Source organism: Seriola aureovittata, chromosome 12 (genome assembly GCF_021018895.1).
Source record: "Seriola aureovittata isolate HTS-2021-v1 ecotype China chromosome 12, ASM2101889v1, whole genome shotgun sequence".
Classification (NCBI taxonomy): Eukaryota; Metazoa; Chordata; class Actinopteri; order Carangiformes; family Carangidae; genus Seriola; species Seriola aureovittata.
Genome location: NC_079375.1, coordinates 6,157,346 through 6,174,684, shown reverse-complemented (window position 1 = coordinate 6,174,684; position 17,339 = coordinate 6,157,346). Strand labels below are relative to the sequence as shown.

General features: G+C 39.8%; 2 protein-coding genes across 2 annotated transcripts in view; both read right to left on the bottom strand.

Moving 5' to 3' along the window:
* The window catches only part of lig1 (ligase I, DNA, ATP-dependent), a 50,300-nt gene extending 40,055 nt beyond the window's left edge, over window positions 1–10,245 (bottom strand). The window contains exons 1-7 of the mRNA XM_056392146.1: window positions 10,088–10,245; window positions 9,431–9,499; window positions 8,386–8,566; window positions 4,878–5,043; window positions 3,157–3,294; window positions 600–977; window positions 331–439 (exon numbers count right to left, since the gene is read on the bottom strand). Of these exons, the coding sequence (XP_056248121.1) occupies window positions 331–439; window positions 600–977; window positions 3,157–3,294; window positions 4,878–5,043; window positions 8,386–8,566; window positions 9,431–9,499; window positions 10,088–10,104 (1,058 nt within the window). The 5' untranslated portion in view covers window positions 10,105–10,245. The remainder of the gene's footprint in view (window positions 1–330; window positions 440–599; window positions 978–3,156; window positions 3,295–4,877; window positions 5,044–8,385; window positions 8,567–9,430; window positions 9,500–10,087) is intronic.
* Window positions 10,246–11,030: 785 nt separating this feature from the next.
* LOC130178678 (ETS domain-containing transcription factor ERF) lies at window positions 11,031–15,935 on the bottom strand. The gene is made up of 5 exons (XM_056391109.1): window positions 15,905–15,935; window positions 13,980–14,211; window positions 13,531–13,651; window positions 12,512–12,602; window positions 11,031–11,640 (listed from the first exon to the last, which is right to left on the bottom strand). The coding sequence occupies exons 1-5, from the start codon at window positions 15,933–15,935 to the stop codon at window positions 11,318–11,320; spliced, it is 798 nt and encodes a 265-aa protein (XP_056247084.1). The 3' UTR covers window positions 11,031–11,317.
* Between the last annotated feature and the right edge of the window lie 1,404 nt (window positions 15,936–17,339).

Below are 17,339 nucleotides of genomic sequence, written 5' to 3'. Positions count from 1 at the left end.
GCCTCTCAGATGAGAGGTGAAACATCTTCAAGTGTCTAAAACCAACTCCAGTTGCCCTCGATTCAACTTTTCTTGGAGATCCATATTGATGTACTTCAGAGCAAAGTACTGTGAAGCCTGCAACCACAGCAGACTCTCTCCACAGAGAGTCCACTTGAGGCCCTTTGTGGATTTGGACAACCCTCAGCACTCACGGACTTTCCGAGAACACGCCGGTTAAGTATGACGGTCTGCGAGTGCGGTGAAGTTCGGACATTCAGATTCAGCCAGACCAGAAAACAATATCAGGAGTCTGTGACCAACCCTAACCCAGTTGTAGTTTTTCCTTACCCTTTTGTGTCTTTACTCTCCTCCGCTGAACTCTTCCTCTCCGCACTTGTCTTTTTCTCCCCTTCATTCTTCTCTGGTTTCTCCGTCTTCACTGCAGCTTTTCTGGGAGCTGTTAAAAAAAAAAAAAAAAAAAAAAAAGGTGAGGGTGGAGCAGGGGTTGGGGCAGAGCAATATGTTGCCATCTTTCCTAACTGATAAAAGCATAAAACATTTACAGACATGTTTTCTTTTTTTTGTGCAAGCACAGAGCTATGCAAATTCTTCCTCACCAAAGAAACTGCTGATGGGGGATTTCTTGGCTGGCTCCTTATCTTTCTGCTCTTTTGCTTCTTTCTGTTTTTTCGCTGTTTGACTTTTTGGGCTCTTTTCTCCCTCTCGCGTGTCCTTTTCAACCACCTCCTTCTTGGCAACGGCAAGCCCTTTCTCATCATCTGTCTTCTCCTTTGCTTCATTTTTCTTTTCCGCCCCCTCAGCTTTCTTTTCTTTCTCATCAGAGCTCTTTTTCTCCACCTGCTCCTCCTCCATGGCCTCCTCTCCTTCTTCTTTCTTCTTGTTCTCCACCTCCTCATCTGGGCTGTTAGCCTCGGTCACTGCCTTTTCAACTTCTTCTTCCTTTGCTCCCTCCTCCATGGGTTCACCGGTGTTCCCTACACAGGGTGAGACAGAAAGGGAGTGGAGTCATTGAAGAGATAAATGCCAGCAAGTTTCCTGAGGGCGACCCAGTTTTTTTTTTTTTGTGAGCCAACGTTTGAAGATGATTTTTGAACATAACAGCCTTCTTCAATAAATGCCGCAGGTTATATTTTTGAGGTTTCCCTTTCACCCAAGAGAGTCAGGTAAGAGAGAAATTACTATTGACAAACTTGTAGCACCGAGTCCCTGCAGACAGAACAGGGGTCATGATACCGACTGGGTGAAGAGCCAGACATGAAACTTTAATTTTCTCATCCATAAGTTAAAATGACAAGTGGATTGGACTGGTGAATCCAGCAGTCACTTTTGCCATTTTACCAAACAATTTTAGAAAAGAGACAGGGGCCATTTCCCTGCCTGCGGCGCTACTGTGGATACACTTGCCGCTTGACAAACACCAGGTTTAAAAAGGTGCTGACTGTGGGAAAACTCAGTAAGTTTGCTGAAAAGAAATGGTGCTGCCTGCTTTTGTACACACATTACTATAATTTCTTCACGAATAAGACATCATGTCAAAACTTGAACAAACAAATCCGACAAAGCCAAAGTAGCTTTGGATAACACACATCAACCGCAGCATTTGACGTCAGGGCTTCAACTAGGAGAGGGCTGAACGATATGCAAAAAAAAAAAGTCATATTGCGATTATTGTGGCAGATATTGGAATCGTCATAAGTCACGATTTCAGGTGGACTGGTAATTTTTACATTTGATTTTCACTGAAAGAAAATCTGAAAATGATGATGATGTGATTTTTGTTGGAGTTTGTACCAAACAAGGATGTTCACTTATGTCTGGAGAATATGATTTGTAGGCCGGGGCATCTCTGTAGGATCACAATGTTTATTTATAATATGTTGTGACACATTTGACCTTTATCAAAAAAATTTCAGCTCCTGCAATTTGGATATTGCACTTGGCCATGTTATAATTTAGATGATATTTTGGAGCTGCAAAAAAATAAAATAAAATAAGAAAAAATCACAAGAATTGCAGATCCTTTGATAAAGGTAAAAAGGTTTTTCCATTGAAAATGAAATGCAAAAACAATCATTCAGATTGAAATTGTAACTCATGAAAATTGCATATCTGCCAAAATAATTTTGGAGGATGATTTTTTTGCACATCATTCAGACCTAGAATCTACTCATTATTTTTTTCATCATCAAAACATGCCTAAGAATAAAGAAAAATACAATTTATCAGTGACGACAACAAATTGCTTGTTTCGTCCGACCATCACTAAAAATCAATTCGCATCTAACAGAGAGAAAAGTAGCAAATCCTCATATTTAAGAAGCTAGAACAAAAGACTATGACATTTTTACTTTAAAACTTGATTCTTGAATTCTTATAGAATAATTTTCTCTTAATTAATCCACAAATTATTTTGGCATCATCTGATATCCATAGCACACACTGCTGCATCATATGTACAGGTCAGAGGTCAGGCTATAGGAGCCAGGACGTGCCAATCTGTGGAGAGAGTGCATATGATGTTGGTTTTGATTATGAACAGAGTGTTATACAATCCTGTCCTATGTGAATTTAAAAGGAAACGTTATGTGTCTAACAAAATGTTAATGACTGCTTAATTTTACTGCAACTGTTCCTAGCTTTACTTTAGTGCTGCTGACAGACAGTCCAGGGATCTTTGTCCACCTTACAACACTATGTCCATAGGGCTTGGACATACAGCAAATATCAGTATTTAACACTTGAGAGTGTCAGTGTTACAGGATTATAAGAGGCATGTTGATGTGATATTGTAGAATGCTTTAATACTGGCAAGAATTTTACAGATATTTGACATTTTTATTGTTTTTATTTTATTTTGGAAATTGATTTCATTTTGGAAATAATAAAATACTAGATGGTAATGTGGAGATATTTCCAATATCATAAAGACTACAATAACATGTAATAATAAATTACTTGATAAGTTGTTCGTTTTTTTTTTTTTTTTTTTTTTTTTTTTTTTTTTTAAACCCTTTTCACCATGTATCCAAGGTGTTAGTGAACTTCCCAACACCCTGACAGGCTCCAGGTAATTTTCCTTTCACACAAAGACTTTCCAGACCCCTGTAGGAGCTGTACTCTGTTATCTGACTCATACCAGACATGAAGGCATACCTGCACTGCTGGCACTGGTCTCCACACGGGGTCGTTTATTTTGCTGACCCTGCTCCTCTTTGGCCTCGGCCTCCTCTCTCTGACTCTCGCTGCCGCTCCTGCTCTCATCAAGCTTCCTCTTGGGGAACATCTTCCTCGCTGCATACGTCAGGACAGGCATTCAATTAAAAGAAGGGAGGGAGGGTGGGAGAAAAAAAAGAAGTGAGAGGCATCCCAACTGAAATCATGCCATGATCAAACAGAAAGAATGTGGAGATGAAAACAGGACGAGTCTGCTCTCTTACTGCAGATGTAGGGCAATGAAAAAAAAAGAGAATCATAGATACGTACTTTGCTAATGAAAACACTAATTCCATCCTGAAACATATTATGCAGCACAGCAGCTTATGGTTCCAGTGTAATTTCCTCCGTAATTTTATGCAGCAGTTGTGCTCGAGGGTAATTTTGGTTTAAGTTCAGCATCCGCTTCTGTGCTGGTCCTTGTTAAGGTTCCAGCACAGGTAGTCCTACTATTTTTCTTTTTAGATATTATAATGAAAGCATTAAACCAGGACATTAGGAATGCAATTTCTGGTCAAATTAGAGCGTTACTTTAATGTGGTGTTTTCTTCAGTGGTGATGGTGGCAGGGCTCTTATTGTGGCAACGCAACCGCTGCTGAAAGCAAATGCTGCTCTCATCAGACACAAAGAGAATGGGATGATGAAAAGAGAATGAGCCGCTTTCCTTACTGCAAAAGTAGGATGAAGGAAACAAAGTGAGAAAGGAGGTGCTTCCCAAATCAAAACAAATCTGCAATTCTAGAAAACTGTGCAGCTCCAAGTAGCTTAAATTCTCAATTCAAAATCCTACATTTCTGCTGTGACATTAAAAAAAGAAAGAAGTAGAGCCTCACTTAAATTCCCTTGGCCAGTCTATTTATGTTAACTGTAGATAGTTACTCACAGATCTCATTTAGAATTTACAGATAATGAACATGTATGACAGGAAAACCGCAGCAAGCAGCAGCAGCTCTCTTTCACTGGTATCCAGCATGTCTGAAATGTTCGAGCTGTCATATACAAGATGCAGCTATAAAATAATAATGGCTACATATGTACGAGCTTTTTTTATCTTTAGTTACCAAAGCCTGTAAACCAAAACTGAGCCAAATAAACACTATCAGCCTCGATAATAAGACGACTTGCTCTGCTGGTTCCATTAGCAGTCAGTGGAGTACACCTCAAGACAATGTATCAGTAATATTATTATCACAATGCAAATACACTCAGGAAAATAATTATATGGGCTCGAGAGAGAGGGTACTTGTGTGGTTCAGTAGATGAGATAAATGACAAAGAGTGCAGCACCATCTAGCCTAGTGGTTGTCAATCTGAAAGGTTGCGACCCCTCCAGAGAATCACGAGAAAAATGGAACAACGGGGTGGAAAGTGTACTTTGCTGTTTCTGCTGAAAAAACTTCTTGTGCATTCAGTTTGTGATAAATGTTTTGTTTTCCCTCATTGTGAAATAATGAGTATTTGGAGCCATTAGGCTCCTGCTAACAAGTAATCAAGTAAAATAGCTCCAGGCGCAAAAACTATCAATCCTCAGCTGGTGTCAAAGTTCAAAACACTGCAACTTTGGAAGAAAAGTTGAGAACCACAAATCTGGTTTAACTCTGTGGTAAAAAAAAAAAAATTCAAGAAAGACACAGTAAATTAAATCTGATCAGATACTGACCAGTCTTGCGTTTAATGGCCCCAGTCGGGGAGATGGAGTTAGGGGTGCTGGGAGTCCCTGGTGAGGCTGAGGAGGCCGGGGTGGCTGGAGTGGCCGGTGTTACAGGAGTGGCTGGAGCTGGTGGTGGAGACATGGGGGTGGGAACTGCCTTAAACACATCATCCTTCTGAAAAAGACAAGCAGAAGTATAAGTGATCTATTTGCATGTACAACCGATATTGAAAATGCAGGAAATGAAGGTAGAAGTTGTCCAGCTGTCCAGAACACTGTGATTTGGACCACTGTGGTCTGTTTGTATTTCATATCCTCAATGTGGCATCTTCTGCCAAAGCAAGTGAGAATATTCACTTTTTAATTAGTTGCAAATTATATTTAAAAAAGGAGAATTCATTCATTTATGGACAAACACTGAGCTGTCCACATGGGACAGCTGAAAGCAAATGAAAGAAAGGCAGGAACGTAAACAAAGTCTGTGAAGCAAAATATCTCAGCATTTTACACAGCGTTGGACACTGCAAACCCTGAACAACACAAACCTCCATCAGTGGGGAAACAAGTTTGTTGCTCAATGAAGCGCATCGTTTAGTGAGGCCTGCTAGAGAGAACTTTAGGCAGGCTGGCAACAATTTCTAAAAGCAAGTATTAGACCCTGTACATGAAATGTCTCAATACTCCATCCTCCAATAAACCAATTAAACCATGTAGCAGAGTTGTTATTCCTCCATTATCCCTTTTATAAACTATTAATAGTAACTGTTAAAGCATTGGTCACGTAGCCTGTGCTCAAAGAGATAAAACTCCCCAGATGAAGAACACACACAGAAACACACTGGTCTTACAATAAAGCTGCTATTCATCGCACTGATTCTCGAGTAGAAGATTTGGTAAAAGTGTATATCCTCACTTTTGTGTTTAGGAGGGAAATAAAGCACAGATTTGATTCAAACTGTTGAGTCTGTGCTGATTCTCATCTTCAGTATATTTATCGTCTCAATAACAAATAAACTACCCTCTAAAATAGGCGTACAGCGCCGCACATGTCTCCCACCAACCTCAGCCAGTTCTAACACCTTAACATCATGTGTTGCCACTGGGAGAAAACTACTTAGAAAGATAAACATCAAAGTCAATGGTTATGTCATTCTTTGTATGAGGATATGATGCTTTTCTTTGCCACTTTTAGCAGTAAACTGAATATCTTTGGACTGTTGGACTAAACAAGACATTTGAAGCCCTAACCTTGGTCTGTAGGAAATTATAATTTCATGTCATTTTTCTCTATCTCTTATCATGTTGTCGACAAAATCATTTATTGAAAAATAAGCAGCAGATTAGCCAATAATGAAAATAATCATTAGATACAGTCATAGATAAAACGTCCAGCTTCTGCCACTTTAGTTGCTAGTTGTATAAATGAAAAACTGAAATATACTGAAATAAAACATCTAAAACTATTTATGGGTCAGCATATGAAACATGACAGGTGGCATCAATGAAGGTGTATTTGAACTTATCTGATTTTTTGTGGAGTTGGGACCATTTTGTTTTGACCACCCTCAAAGTAAGTGAACTTGCGTCAGAAATGCGTTCTCTAATGCGGCTTGTGCTGCTCTTCCAAGTTCCCTCAGTTTGTAATAACTGTAACAGGATGTGGAAAAGTTTAAACCCATCCAGGCCTCGACTATTGGTGGGCATTTTTCACAGTTGTTTTACATTTTATGAATAATAAAAAATAAAATAACAATTAATGATGAAAATAACCATTAGTTTCTGCCCTGCACTTATCTCCAGTGGAGCTGCTCTTTGGCTTTAGTCATGAAAAATGCTCAAATCATTGTAATCATTGTTTTGGAGGTTCGGTCATGGTGACAAACATCATGCATCTGTAACAATCTCTTCCCTCAATGAACAAATAATGAAACATGACTGACATTACAAAACAAAATGATCAGGGCGGTAAAGAGAAGTGTTTATTAGAGATCGACCGATATGGTTTTTTCAGGGCCGATACCAATACTGATTATTAGTAGTCAAGGAGGCCGATAACCGATATTTGGAGCCGATATTTATTTGCAATAAAAGGGAAAATATTGGCGTGAAAATTTTGAATAATGGAAAAATTCCACTTAACTCCACTTCTCATGTGGCTTACACAAACACACACACACACACACTATTCACTAGCCATCCCCTCAACGTGCTTCCCTGCAATCTCTCTCTCTCTCTCTCTCTGTGTCTCTCTTTCTCACACACACTTCTTACTTTTATAACTATTTCAGTATCAATGTTATCAGTAACCTTGTTTCAAGGGATTAAACACTAAATAGCCTAAAGCATCTTCACTTTAATAATCAGTGTTTATCGTAGGAACAGACAGCTGCCGCCAACGTATTGGGCCTCACAGTAACGTTAGTAGTCGTGAGTTGTAGAGTTTCTCATGTGACTTCCACACAAACACACACTATTCTCTACCATAACAGACATTCTCCCCATTGCTACAGTCTGCTGAGCATCTAGAGCCGCGGACCGATGGGTTAACGTTACGCTAAAAGCTAACCAGCCTTCACCTCGACGGGCTTCCCTGCAATAAAACCGGACATATCGATATTATCAGCAACCTTGTTTCAAGTGATTAACAGGCACGTCTGGAGGGACTGCGAGCGAGCAGAACTGCCGCTTATGTTTATATAACGTTAATGGGCTCACAGTCATGTTACTAGTAGTTGTGAGTTGTAGAGGACTGGGATTTTTATTACAATTTCGGGAAACTCTGCTGCCTTAACTTACCTTCAAAACAAGTATTTGCTCTCCGGACCTTCTCCACCGTGTGTGTAAGGACTGTTCATGCACAGCTTACACTGCTGATTGGCTGTTACCGTGGCTCTGCTTGTAACCAATCAGATGGTGCTGTGGGTGGGACAATGCTGGCGACAGAGTAGTGACAGCAGACAGAGAGGCGCGGCTGCATCAGAGCCAAAATAACCCAGCTTTAAATTGATCTCTTATCGGCTGTCGAATTTTAAAAAAGGCCGATGCCGATATGCGTCAAAATGCTGAATATCGGCGCCGATAATCGGCCCGGCCGATAATCGGTCGATCCCTAGTGTTTATCAAACAACAACAGGTGGCTCAGCGACAGCCAAAGCTGATAATCAGGTCTTTTCATTATGTGACTTATTAACGAATGCATTCAACATTGTGAGTCACCATACAATTACTGTACCTCTGTATTTACCCTCCATTGAATAAATAATATGCACAGATCTGCCTACAGGAGCTCTAATAGTCTTATTATATCCTGCTTGTGCATGTTGCAATGGTTACCTGTTGTTTGAATAACTTTGACATTGTGCAAGGAAAACGGAAGTCTACTGTTATTTCTTCTTTTACAATTATAACATCGGGCATTCGTATATTAAGTATTTCTGCTTTGTTTCTTTGACACAATATCCCTTCAAAATGTCAATTTGTTTTGCACCAAGTCCAAACTGATTAACTTTTTTTTTACCTTTTCTTTTTTACTGGAGGTTTCTTTGTCTCCTTGTCCTTTGGTGGCAACTTGCTCTTTAACTATTGGTGCCTCGTCGTCGTCGCTGTCCAGGATTTGACGGCTGCGCTTGGCAACCTTCTTGATAGGTGAATCAGTTTCAACGGCACCATTCTGCACCTTGAGAGGACTCTTGACAGGTCTGGGGATGAACACAGACACTCTGTTAAAACATCATGCAATTCAAATAAATAGAGCCATTAGCCTCATATACACCGCCACAAGGTTGTACAATATGGAATTCAAAAAAAGGATAAAAGTCTTTAGAAAAAGCAATAAAAAAAACAACTGCGACATAAAATCAAGGGAGGAGTGATAAAAGAGAGACAAAAAAGCAATGAAGAAAAGATCATTACACAAAGACAAGTGTATTAAAGTGAGTTTTAAGACATACTTTAAAGATGATACAGAGGAGAGATAATGAGCAAGTTATCATCAAAGCAGCTTCAAGATGAGAAACGGAAGTTATCCCTTTTCATCATCACTTTTGATAATAACTACTGGACACAAAAAACTTTTATTAAGCAACAGATATCTCAGATTCGGAGTGATTCAAAGATAATTGCACACACTCAAACTGTCAGTGAGGTCTCAGTGCAAAAATGTGTTTAAAAAAAATTAGCTCATGCATTGATGATGTTTACTGACTTCTGCGCTTACAGTCAGTATCGCCACAGCTATATCAGCCAATCTCAAATAATATTTCTGTCTGTGGATTAAATGCAGGTATTTTTAAGTATTTGTATAGACAATGATGCATTCATTTTTTAGCTAATCTGACAGCTGTAATAAGTAGCACTAATATCCTGTAATCAGTGAGTTCAGTCATCTGTGTCAGAGTTTTTCTAACTTGTGTGTGACAGCAGCGACAAATTTAACTCTAAATAGACCTGATTTTCTGGAGTTGATGGATTTCTGTGCATCTCTCCTTGTGACTGGTATAATAAACCCTTTCATACTGCAATAACCTCAAATTCTGAGTGATTAAAAAGTAAGATGATCTTACTTTATCACTGGCTCATCTGCAGTTTTCTTCTGAATATCCTTGTCTCTGCTCTTGGGCTGGAAGAAGGAGCTGATGGAAGAGGACAAACAGATACAGACAGCTGAGTGTTAGCAGGATTGAGAGTCAAAAAAATTAATTTCCACTTTAATAAACTGGACTCAGCTGGCAAATTACAACACAGCCGAGCTGTGTGTAACTAATTCAAAGCAGTGGTGGTAATTGAAAATGAGCAGCTAGCTTTGAATCATAGTTTGGTAACAAAACAAGCCTCATGCGCATTACAGAGAGTTATGCTAGATGATCACAGGATCACAAAGTTATTCTAAAACCTTTACAACCGATATAGTAAGGTTTTCTCTGCCTGGACTTTAATTTGATAATAGTTTGGTCACTCTGCACTGTTGGATAAAAACTGAGTCCTATCACTAAAACAGATGCTGTAGACCAACGTATGCTAACGCTAACTTACAGGTAATGTAGCTAACACTAAAACTCAGCGACACTTTACAGGCTAACACCCTCTGTAGGCGCTTTAAAGACGCCTAGCATACTGAACTTAGTCAGTTAATGCTAATGCAGGTCCAAACGTCACCAAGCTAATGCTACGTCCTCGTAAGCTAAACAGAAACTGTTACCGGCTGTCGTTACTTTACTTACGCGATGCTGCGCTGCATGTTGTCTTTAAACTCTTCCTTCACCTGACAATGAATTAAGACTAATGGTTAATATATAGCACAGGTCCAACATCCACGAACGATAACTCAAAGTCCCGCGCTGCAGAATGACAAAATAGTTGGAATATTCGGCGCCAAAATTACACCTCAGCCAAAGATTGTAGAAAGACAAGAAGGTTCACTTGTGAGCTAAAATCAGGCTCCGTTTTTGGCCTGCAAATTTATCCACTAGGATTCCCTTTTTTTTTTTTCTTGGACAGGTTTTGGCTATCCTAGTACAGCTGACTTGGCACATAGTAAGAAACGAATACAAAGCAATATGGTGAAAATGGCAAACATATTATCCAAATAACTGGAAAACCATAGAAACACATAAAACCCGTAGAAAAACTATCCTTACATTATGCTAGGTGATCTGATATAGGCTATTGTTATATTATACTGAAAAATAATATTGCCAAAACTATATTGTTTGTGTATTGTATCATTCTTATGGACACAGAAAATAAAAGTGAAGTGTGATAATATGGTGTATCGCTATGAAAGAAAATGCCTCAAAAGTAAATACTTGTATTAGTAAATCACATTTTTACAGCTTCCCAAGTAAGCTGAGGCTGATGGTACCCAAAAACTTGTCAGAGTGGCACTTCTTTAATTTTTGCACATCTCAGCGCTCCTTCTCTCCCGGGAAAAGCGGTGCCGTGAAAAGTTTGTGGGATGTCAAAGGTGCTACTGCCCCCTGCCGTGTCGGAGTGCTACCCGCAGACGCCGACGGCTGGTCCTGATGCTGCAGAGAAGATTATGATGGCTCCCTTCATGAAAATTTCACAGTGTCTGCTTGAATGCATCATTTATGCAGCTCTTATTATTTTCATGAACTCATGAAATGCAAGACAAACAGCTGAATAATGTAACTTGAGTGCACTTCTTTATTTACTCAAACACAAGTGCCATGATGTTAATTGTTTACAAGTGCAATTCCCCCACTGAGGCTTGAAGTACTGACAGAAGAAAAGCCGGGTTTCTCAACATGTCTATTAAAAAAAAACACACAACATTGTCCAACTCAATAAATACAAAGTCTGCATTATAAATCACACAGCAGTGAATAATGAACTACTCTACAATGAGCTCAAAAAGACACAAAGAGAGTGTGTATTTGAGAGATTTGAGGAGGGAAAGCAGTCCATCTGTTGTAGTTTGTTCCTCTTCTTCACTCTCTTTCCCCCATGTGTGCGTCACTCCCCGTTCTCCTCGCCTCTCCTTGAATTTCAGTCTGCTTCACTCCACCGAACAGGCTTCGACTGATGTGGCTCAGATCCCACCCTGCGGGGCTCTTTTGTGGCCAGCCGTTAGCGCTGCCATGGAGGGCCGAGGTGAGAGGTGGGAGGCCCGACTCTCTCAGCTCCCTCAGGTTGGCCCCTGGACGTGCAGGGGCAGAGATGAAGGGGAAGGGGCCGTGGAGAGCCCGGGGCGTTGGGATGGGCTTAGGGAGGCAGCACGGGAGCAAGAAGGGGTGAGGCACAGGCTGGACCACTGTCAGGGAACAGAGAGAGTCGAATCAGTCACAAACTGTTCCTTTGTGATGTTTCATGGTGCCCACACAGACATGTGGAGAAGACAACAAGAGCTTCATTTATCAATATTCATTAATTAACATAACAAAACAATTTTCCATAATGAACCTCAAGCACTGAATAAAATCAAGGTAACGTCATTCAGAGTAAAATGAAAACTGTCTTTTTGACCTTGTTATCTGATGCAGTATAAAATAACTTGCATATATTTGACATTTTAATGTAAAAAGTAATTAAATAAAAAGAAATCTCAAATGTGAAAGCACATTCTTGACCTCAGGAGTTTAAAAAATCTGCAGCATAAAGCATTTAAATGTGAGTTATGTGATGACAAACTAATTGAATGTGAGGAAGATGGAGAACTGAAAAAGTGATCGTGTTCTTCTTGGTGTTTTCCCTAAATTAGAACAGCAAAATTATAGGTGAATAAATCAAAGATCAATCAATCAAGTTGCATGAAAAGACCAAACTGATCCTACTAACACAAGTACTGTCTATGTAGCCAAACCCCTGAAATAGCTTTGTGCCATAGAGCTTCATCATCCTGCTGCTGGAAATACTCACAAGAATACCAAATGTGTATTAATCCGCTGCTGAAAATAGTCCCCAACAATTACTAACTCATGTGATAAAAACTACAATGCCCAGCTATTATAGGAAATTATAACCTTTTTTAAAACTGTGTCTGCATGTGTGTATTAATGCGTGAAACAATGGGCGATGCATCGGGTGCCACAGAGAGGGTTTACTTTGTTGGCAGACTCTGGACCTGGTTCATGTGGCCTACCTGCTGCACAGGGGAAGTGAACCACTGACCGGTGCGTTCTTACCTCTGTCCATCACTGACCCTGCTCCTCCACACAAAGGAAGGCCACTGTCAGCGGGGAGGAGAGGGAAGGGAAGAGCACCACTCTGTGCCAGCTGGGGTGGGGTGGTGGGGTGAATGCATGGAGGATGAGATGGAGGGATGTTTGAGATGGGAACATGAATCTTTCAGTACAGCACATGTGAGCAAAATATTAAGAACACCAGGTGAAGTTTCGGATCTATTACTGTTTGTTTGACTTATTAAATATACTGCAGATCAAAGATGATGAGGCTGAGAGGCGGCAGAAACGTTAAACACTTAAATACAGGATGATTAACACATTAGTCACCTTTGCAGCAGGAAGGTGTTCCTGATATTTTGAATACTTTCATTAAAAACTGAAAATGTTAACAACTTAATTACAGCGTATGACATTAAGAGTTTTATTACTGACTAGGATTTCCATTTCCAAAAGCCAACCGTATATTTTTAAATGGACTGCACTTATACAGCGCTTTTCTACTATTAACAGACACAGCACATCCCTATACTCTTCCCTACTCGTACAGCATTAATCATATAATTAAAAAAAAAAAGTATGGTGCTTTCTAAAGAACAGTAGGTAACCTAAGCCCTTGCTTTGCCTGTGAATGTGATATAACTTAAACACACTGTCTCCCCTCTACATAAGAGGATCAGTCAGTTGGTCAATTTTATATTAAATGATAAAGTTTCACTAATGATTTCTATTCAAGTCAGTCAAATTCGTATTAAATGATAAAGCTGAAGTAATTGTTTCTGTTAAAGTTGGGTAAGTTTTTAAATATTAAATAACAGTGTTAAGGTAATTATTTTTTTCTCAAAGTGTTGTGGAATAAAACTCTTCTTAAAGGACCACATCCATGTTTTTGGAAACTGGACAAATAACAGTTTAGGGGATGATTGGAATGACACTTAAAAATAAAAATGAGCAAGAGTCCAGTGTCCCACACAGTGAGATCCTTTAAGTTGTGACATGAGATGTAGAGGTGTGGTAATGACCTGATGGCCGGGCGGTGGTGGGTATCCTGGGTAATTCACCAGGATGAGTTTGCTGAAGTTGAACTTGTAGGTGAACCTTTTCCCTTTGGTCTTGTGCAGGATGCGTTTGTTGTAGTAGTATCTGGAAATGAAATGTTTCCTGTGTCAGACTACACTGACTGTATGTTTATGGTATGCGCTGAACGTTGCTGTCGGGCACTTCGGATAAAAACGACGTGTGTTGCATCTGTTTGTTTTTTTTTTAGATTTTCAGAATTTAAATTGACAGCATATGTTAGGGAGTGTGTTTTTTTTTATTTTTACAGCATCAGCCTGAGGGAGAAGCTGCACGGAGATATGATTTCACACATTCACACTTAAAGAGCTGTAACTCATAGTTATTTATGTGCACAGTGCATATGCGCACGTCACAATGAATATAACAACTTCACTGGTTTATTTTGAATTACCTGAGCGCCCGGCTGAGCTTGTCATAGTTCATGTGTGGTTTGCCCTTCCTCTCCCCCCACAGCCTGGCCAGCCTCTCAGGGTCCCGTATGACGAATTCGCCCCACTCCCCTCCCCAGCCGATGGCCCCGCCCTCGCCCCGCCCCAGCAGCTCCAGCAAGAAGTGCCAGAGCTGTACTTGTCTGGAGCCTGGAGACCAGGCCGGCTTGTAGGCCCAGTCGGGGAACAGCACTGCTGGAGACACAAGAGGAAGTATTGTCAAAATTACTCCTTGTGGGTTTCCATCCAAATGTAGAACAAATTTGAACTGAATTTCAAAGAAAATCGCAAAAGGAAAAATGCTAATTAATGCGCATCCACTACTGTTGTGCTAATATTTGGTTGAGATAAACAGCTGGTGGCGCTAACTCTCCAGTTGGATACGGGAGTAAAGCAGAATACCAGCAGAAGAAGAGGGCGCAACAAGATGACACAATTAAAAACAACCCCAGTAAAAACCTCAAATGGTGAAAAAGAAAAAACATGATAGAATTATGGCATTTCATCTACTAATTTGAAGAATCTTAGAATCTCCTCACGGATCTGTTTTCGTCTCCCCCCGCTACTTTTGGTCGAGCAGAAGCTTCAGTGAACGTAACATGCTTCATGTACGTCATGATTTATTCAATACGTCTTTCTCCATTGTAGAATTTGTAGCATTTTGTTTTTATAAATACACCAATTCTTCCACCTCAGACAAGTGTAAAAACATTTTTATGATGTTTGGAGATTTTTTTTTAAACTTATTTCCAGCATTTCCACTCAAATTGAAAATCTGCATAAAAACAGGCGGAGGGAAACCCAGGAGATGAGCTCCTGCCTGTACGTTTATTTTTTCATTTATTTGTCAGTTGGATGCATGTTCTCTGGAAACCACAAATCAAATTCTGCTGAAGCAGGAGGCAGTAAGAGGTTCAATTTGACATTTTGGGGAATACACTTACAGAATGTGCCTTCATGGTGAGAATTTAATGAGAAGCTCGATACCACTCTCACGTCTGTATGGTAAATATGATGCAGCTCAGCAAACAAGACATAACCTGTTAATTAGTGAGTATTAGAGGAGCTGCTGGGTGGATTTTGTTTGCTTCGGAAGAAGCCAGGTTAGCTGTTTGTCTCTTAGCGGAGATGAAGAAACATGAGAGTGATATTGATCTTCTCGTCTTAACTCATGGCAAGAAACTGAATTTGTGCATTTCCCAAAACCTTGACCTGTTATTAGAAGTACTTTACTTTAGGCGGTTATTTTATGCCTGTATTAGAGCCACTGTCTAATACAGGCATAAAATATCCACTATAGAACATTTTTTAACCTGCATATTTGCATAAAGTCGTCAGTGCGACGAGATGATTGGTTGTTTCACCAACTGTACACATTCAGGACCTCTGAGACTAACCTTCAGACTCCCTAACCCTGGGAAATGATTCATCTCACACAAGCTATTTTTAGTTTTAGATATAAACTACTGTACACGTTACATAAAGTTGTCATCAGCTACTGTATATGTCCATTTGTCCAGTTTGTCCATAAATGTCTCACACATGTCTATTTTTTGGGAAATTAGGAAAATGAAACATTTTACCACTCAGCACAAAAAATTAATTGTTGTTAATTAATGTTTTGTTTTGTTTTTTGCTAAATATACACCTCAACAAGACATGTGATGTAAAACACTATCTCGGGTGACAGAAAAGTGCATGTGTAATTATTTACCCGTCTTCTTCCTGTGATCAAGAAGCTTTGCGTTCCTGTGAGCACAAACTAATCATTCCTTCATTATGAGAAAACAATTTCAAGCTCATTACGCTGCGTTCACAACGTGATTCTCTGTTACAGAGGTTTACATTTCTCACTGCAGAGGAGATACCTGCGATGACATCTCGTTACATCCCGTGACATTCCTGAGTTTTGGTAACATGCGCCTCACACCCTGCTTACTCGGTTTAGCTTATGAAACAAAAGTGGAATTTCACATGGAAATCTTGAGTCTTGTTTAAACATTTTGAGAGACTCTGCGCTCAGCGTGGCATCGTATCGAAAAAATAAATCTCTCTCAGCTCTCCACGAGTAAATGAATAAACGAATTGAATTTCGTGTGATAAGGAACAATAATTTTGTAATGAAAATGACCTGACTTTGTGATCAGGAGAAATAAACAAAATCACTATTTTTAATCGCCCCTGAAACTCCGTACAATGTAGGGACCATCGCTGCTTTGATTTAAGTTCATTTAAGTAAATACAAATTACAACAATTGTGCCAAAGTGGGGGCTAAAATCAGAGGTTGGAACAGGGCAACTCAGAATATTGTTTGCTGATTTGTTATGAAGGAGACTGCATCATTTGTCAGGGGTGACATGTTTATTGTTGCTTTGTTTGTCATGACTATTTTTATCATGGTGCTGTAACACAGACAGACGCACACTGCAAAGAATGAATATATAATAACTCTTACATAAAAACGAAAAATTCTCCCACACAAATACCAACCCACACTCATGTAAATAATCAAGATGAATACTCATACGCACACACACACGCACACACACGCACAGTCTTACTTCTACTCCAGTAAGGCGATGAAAGTGGTCCGGCCGAAGAGCTACAGCTGCACTGCATCTGAAAACACATCATTTGTGGTTTCTTCATCACTATGATCATCATCATCATCATCAGGGTGAAGTCAGAGAGGTGAGAAAAGAGGAAGGAAAAAAACTGCTCAAAAGAAATTTCAATTAGCTGTTATGTGGTGTTAAATTAGCCATCACAACAAAGCACCAATGTACGGTAACTGACTGCAGCAGCTTCTGCTCCCTGTGTCACTTATACGATTAAATCATGTTCACACATATTAATTTAATGACAAATCTAAACCCAGAACAAAGACAATCTCCAGACTCTATATTGCATCAATATCAGTATAATTGTCAGTTCATGATGCGCTTGGAATTACATTTACTGAGGCATCAGCTGATTTGATTAGAGCAAGTCCGAACCTTTCGCAGTAAAATAAATGTGTCAAAGCATCTTTTTCCCTGCAGAGCCTGTTTAGTATTTTTCTATATTTCTTTCTGTAATTTCATCCCATAAACACACACACATCATCCACCCACGGATGCGATGACCTTCCCAGGCAATTCGAAGCAGTAGAGACACCCACCATCTTCCCTGGAAGGCTGAAAACTCATCTCTTCCAGAAGTGCTTCACATAACCCTTTTCCCCCACTGAATGATGTCTCCTCTCCTATAAGCCCTCTTCCATGAGCTGTAATATCCTCTTATCAACAGCAACAACAACAACAACAACAACAACAAAAAACCA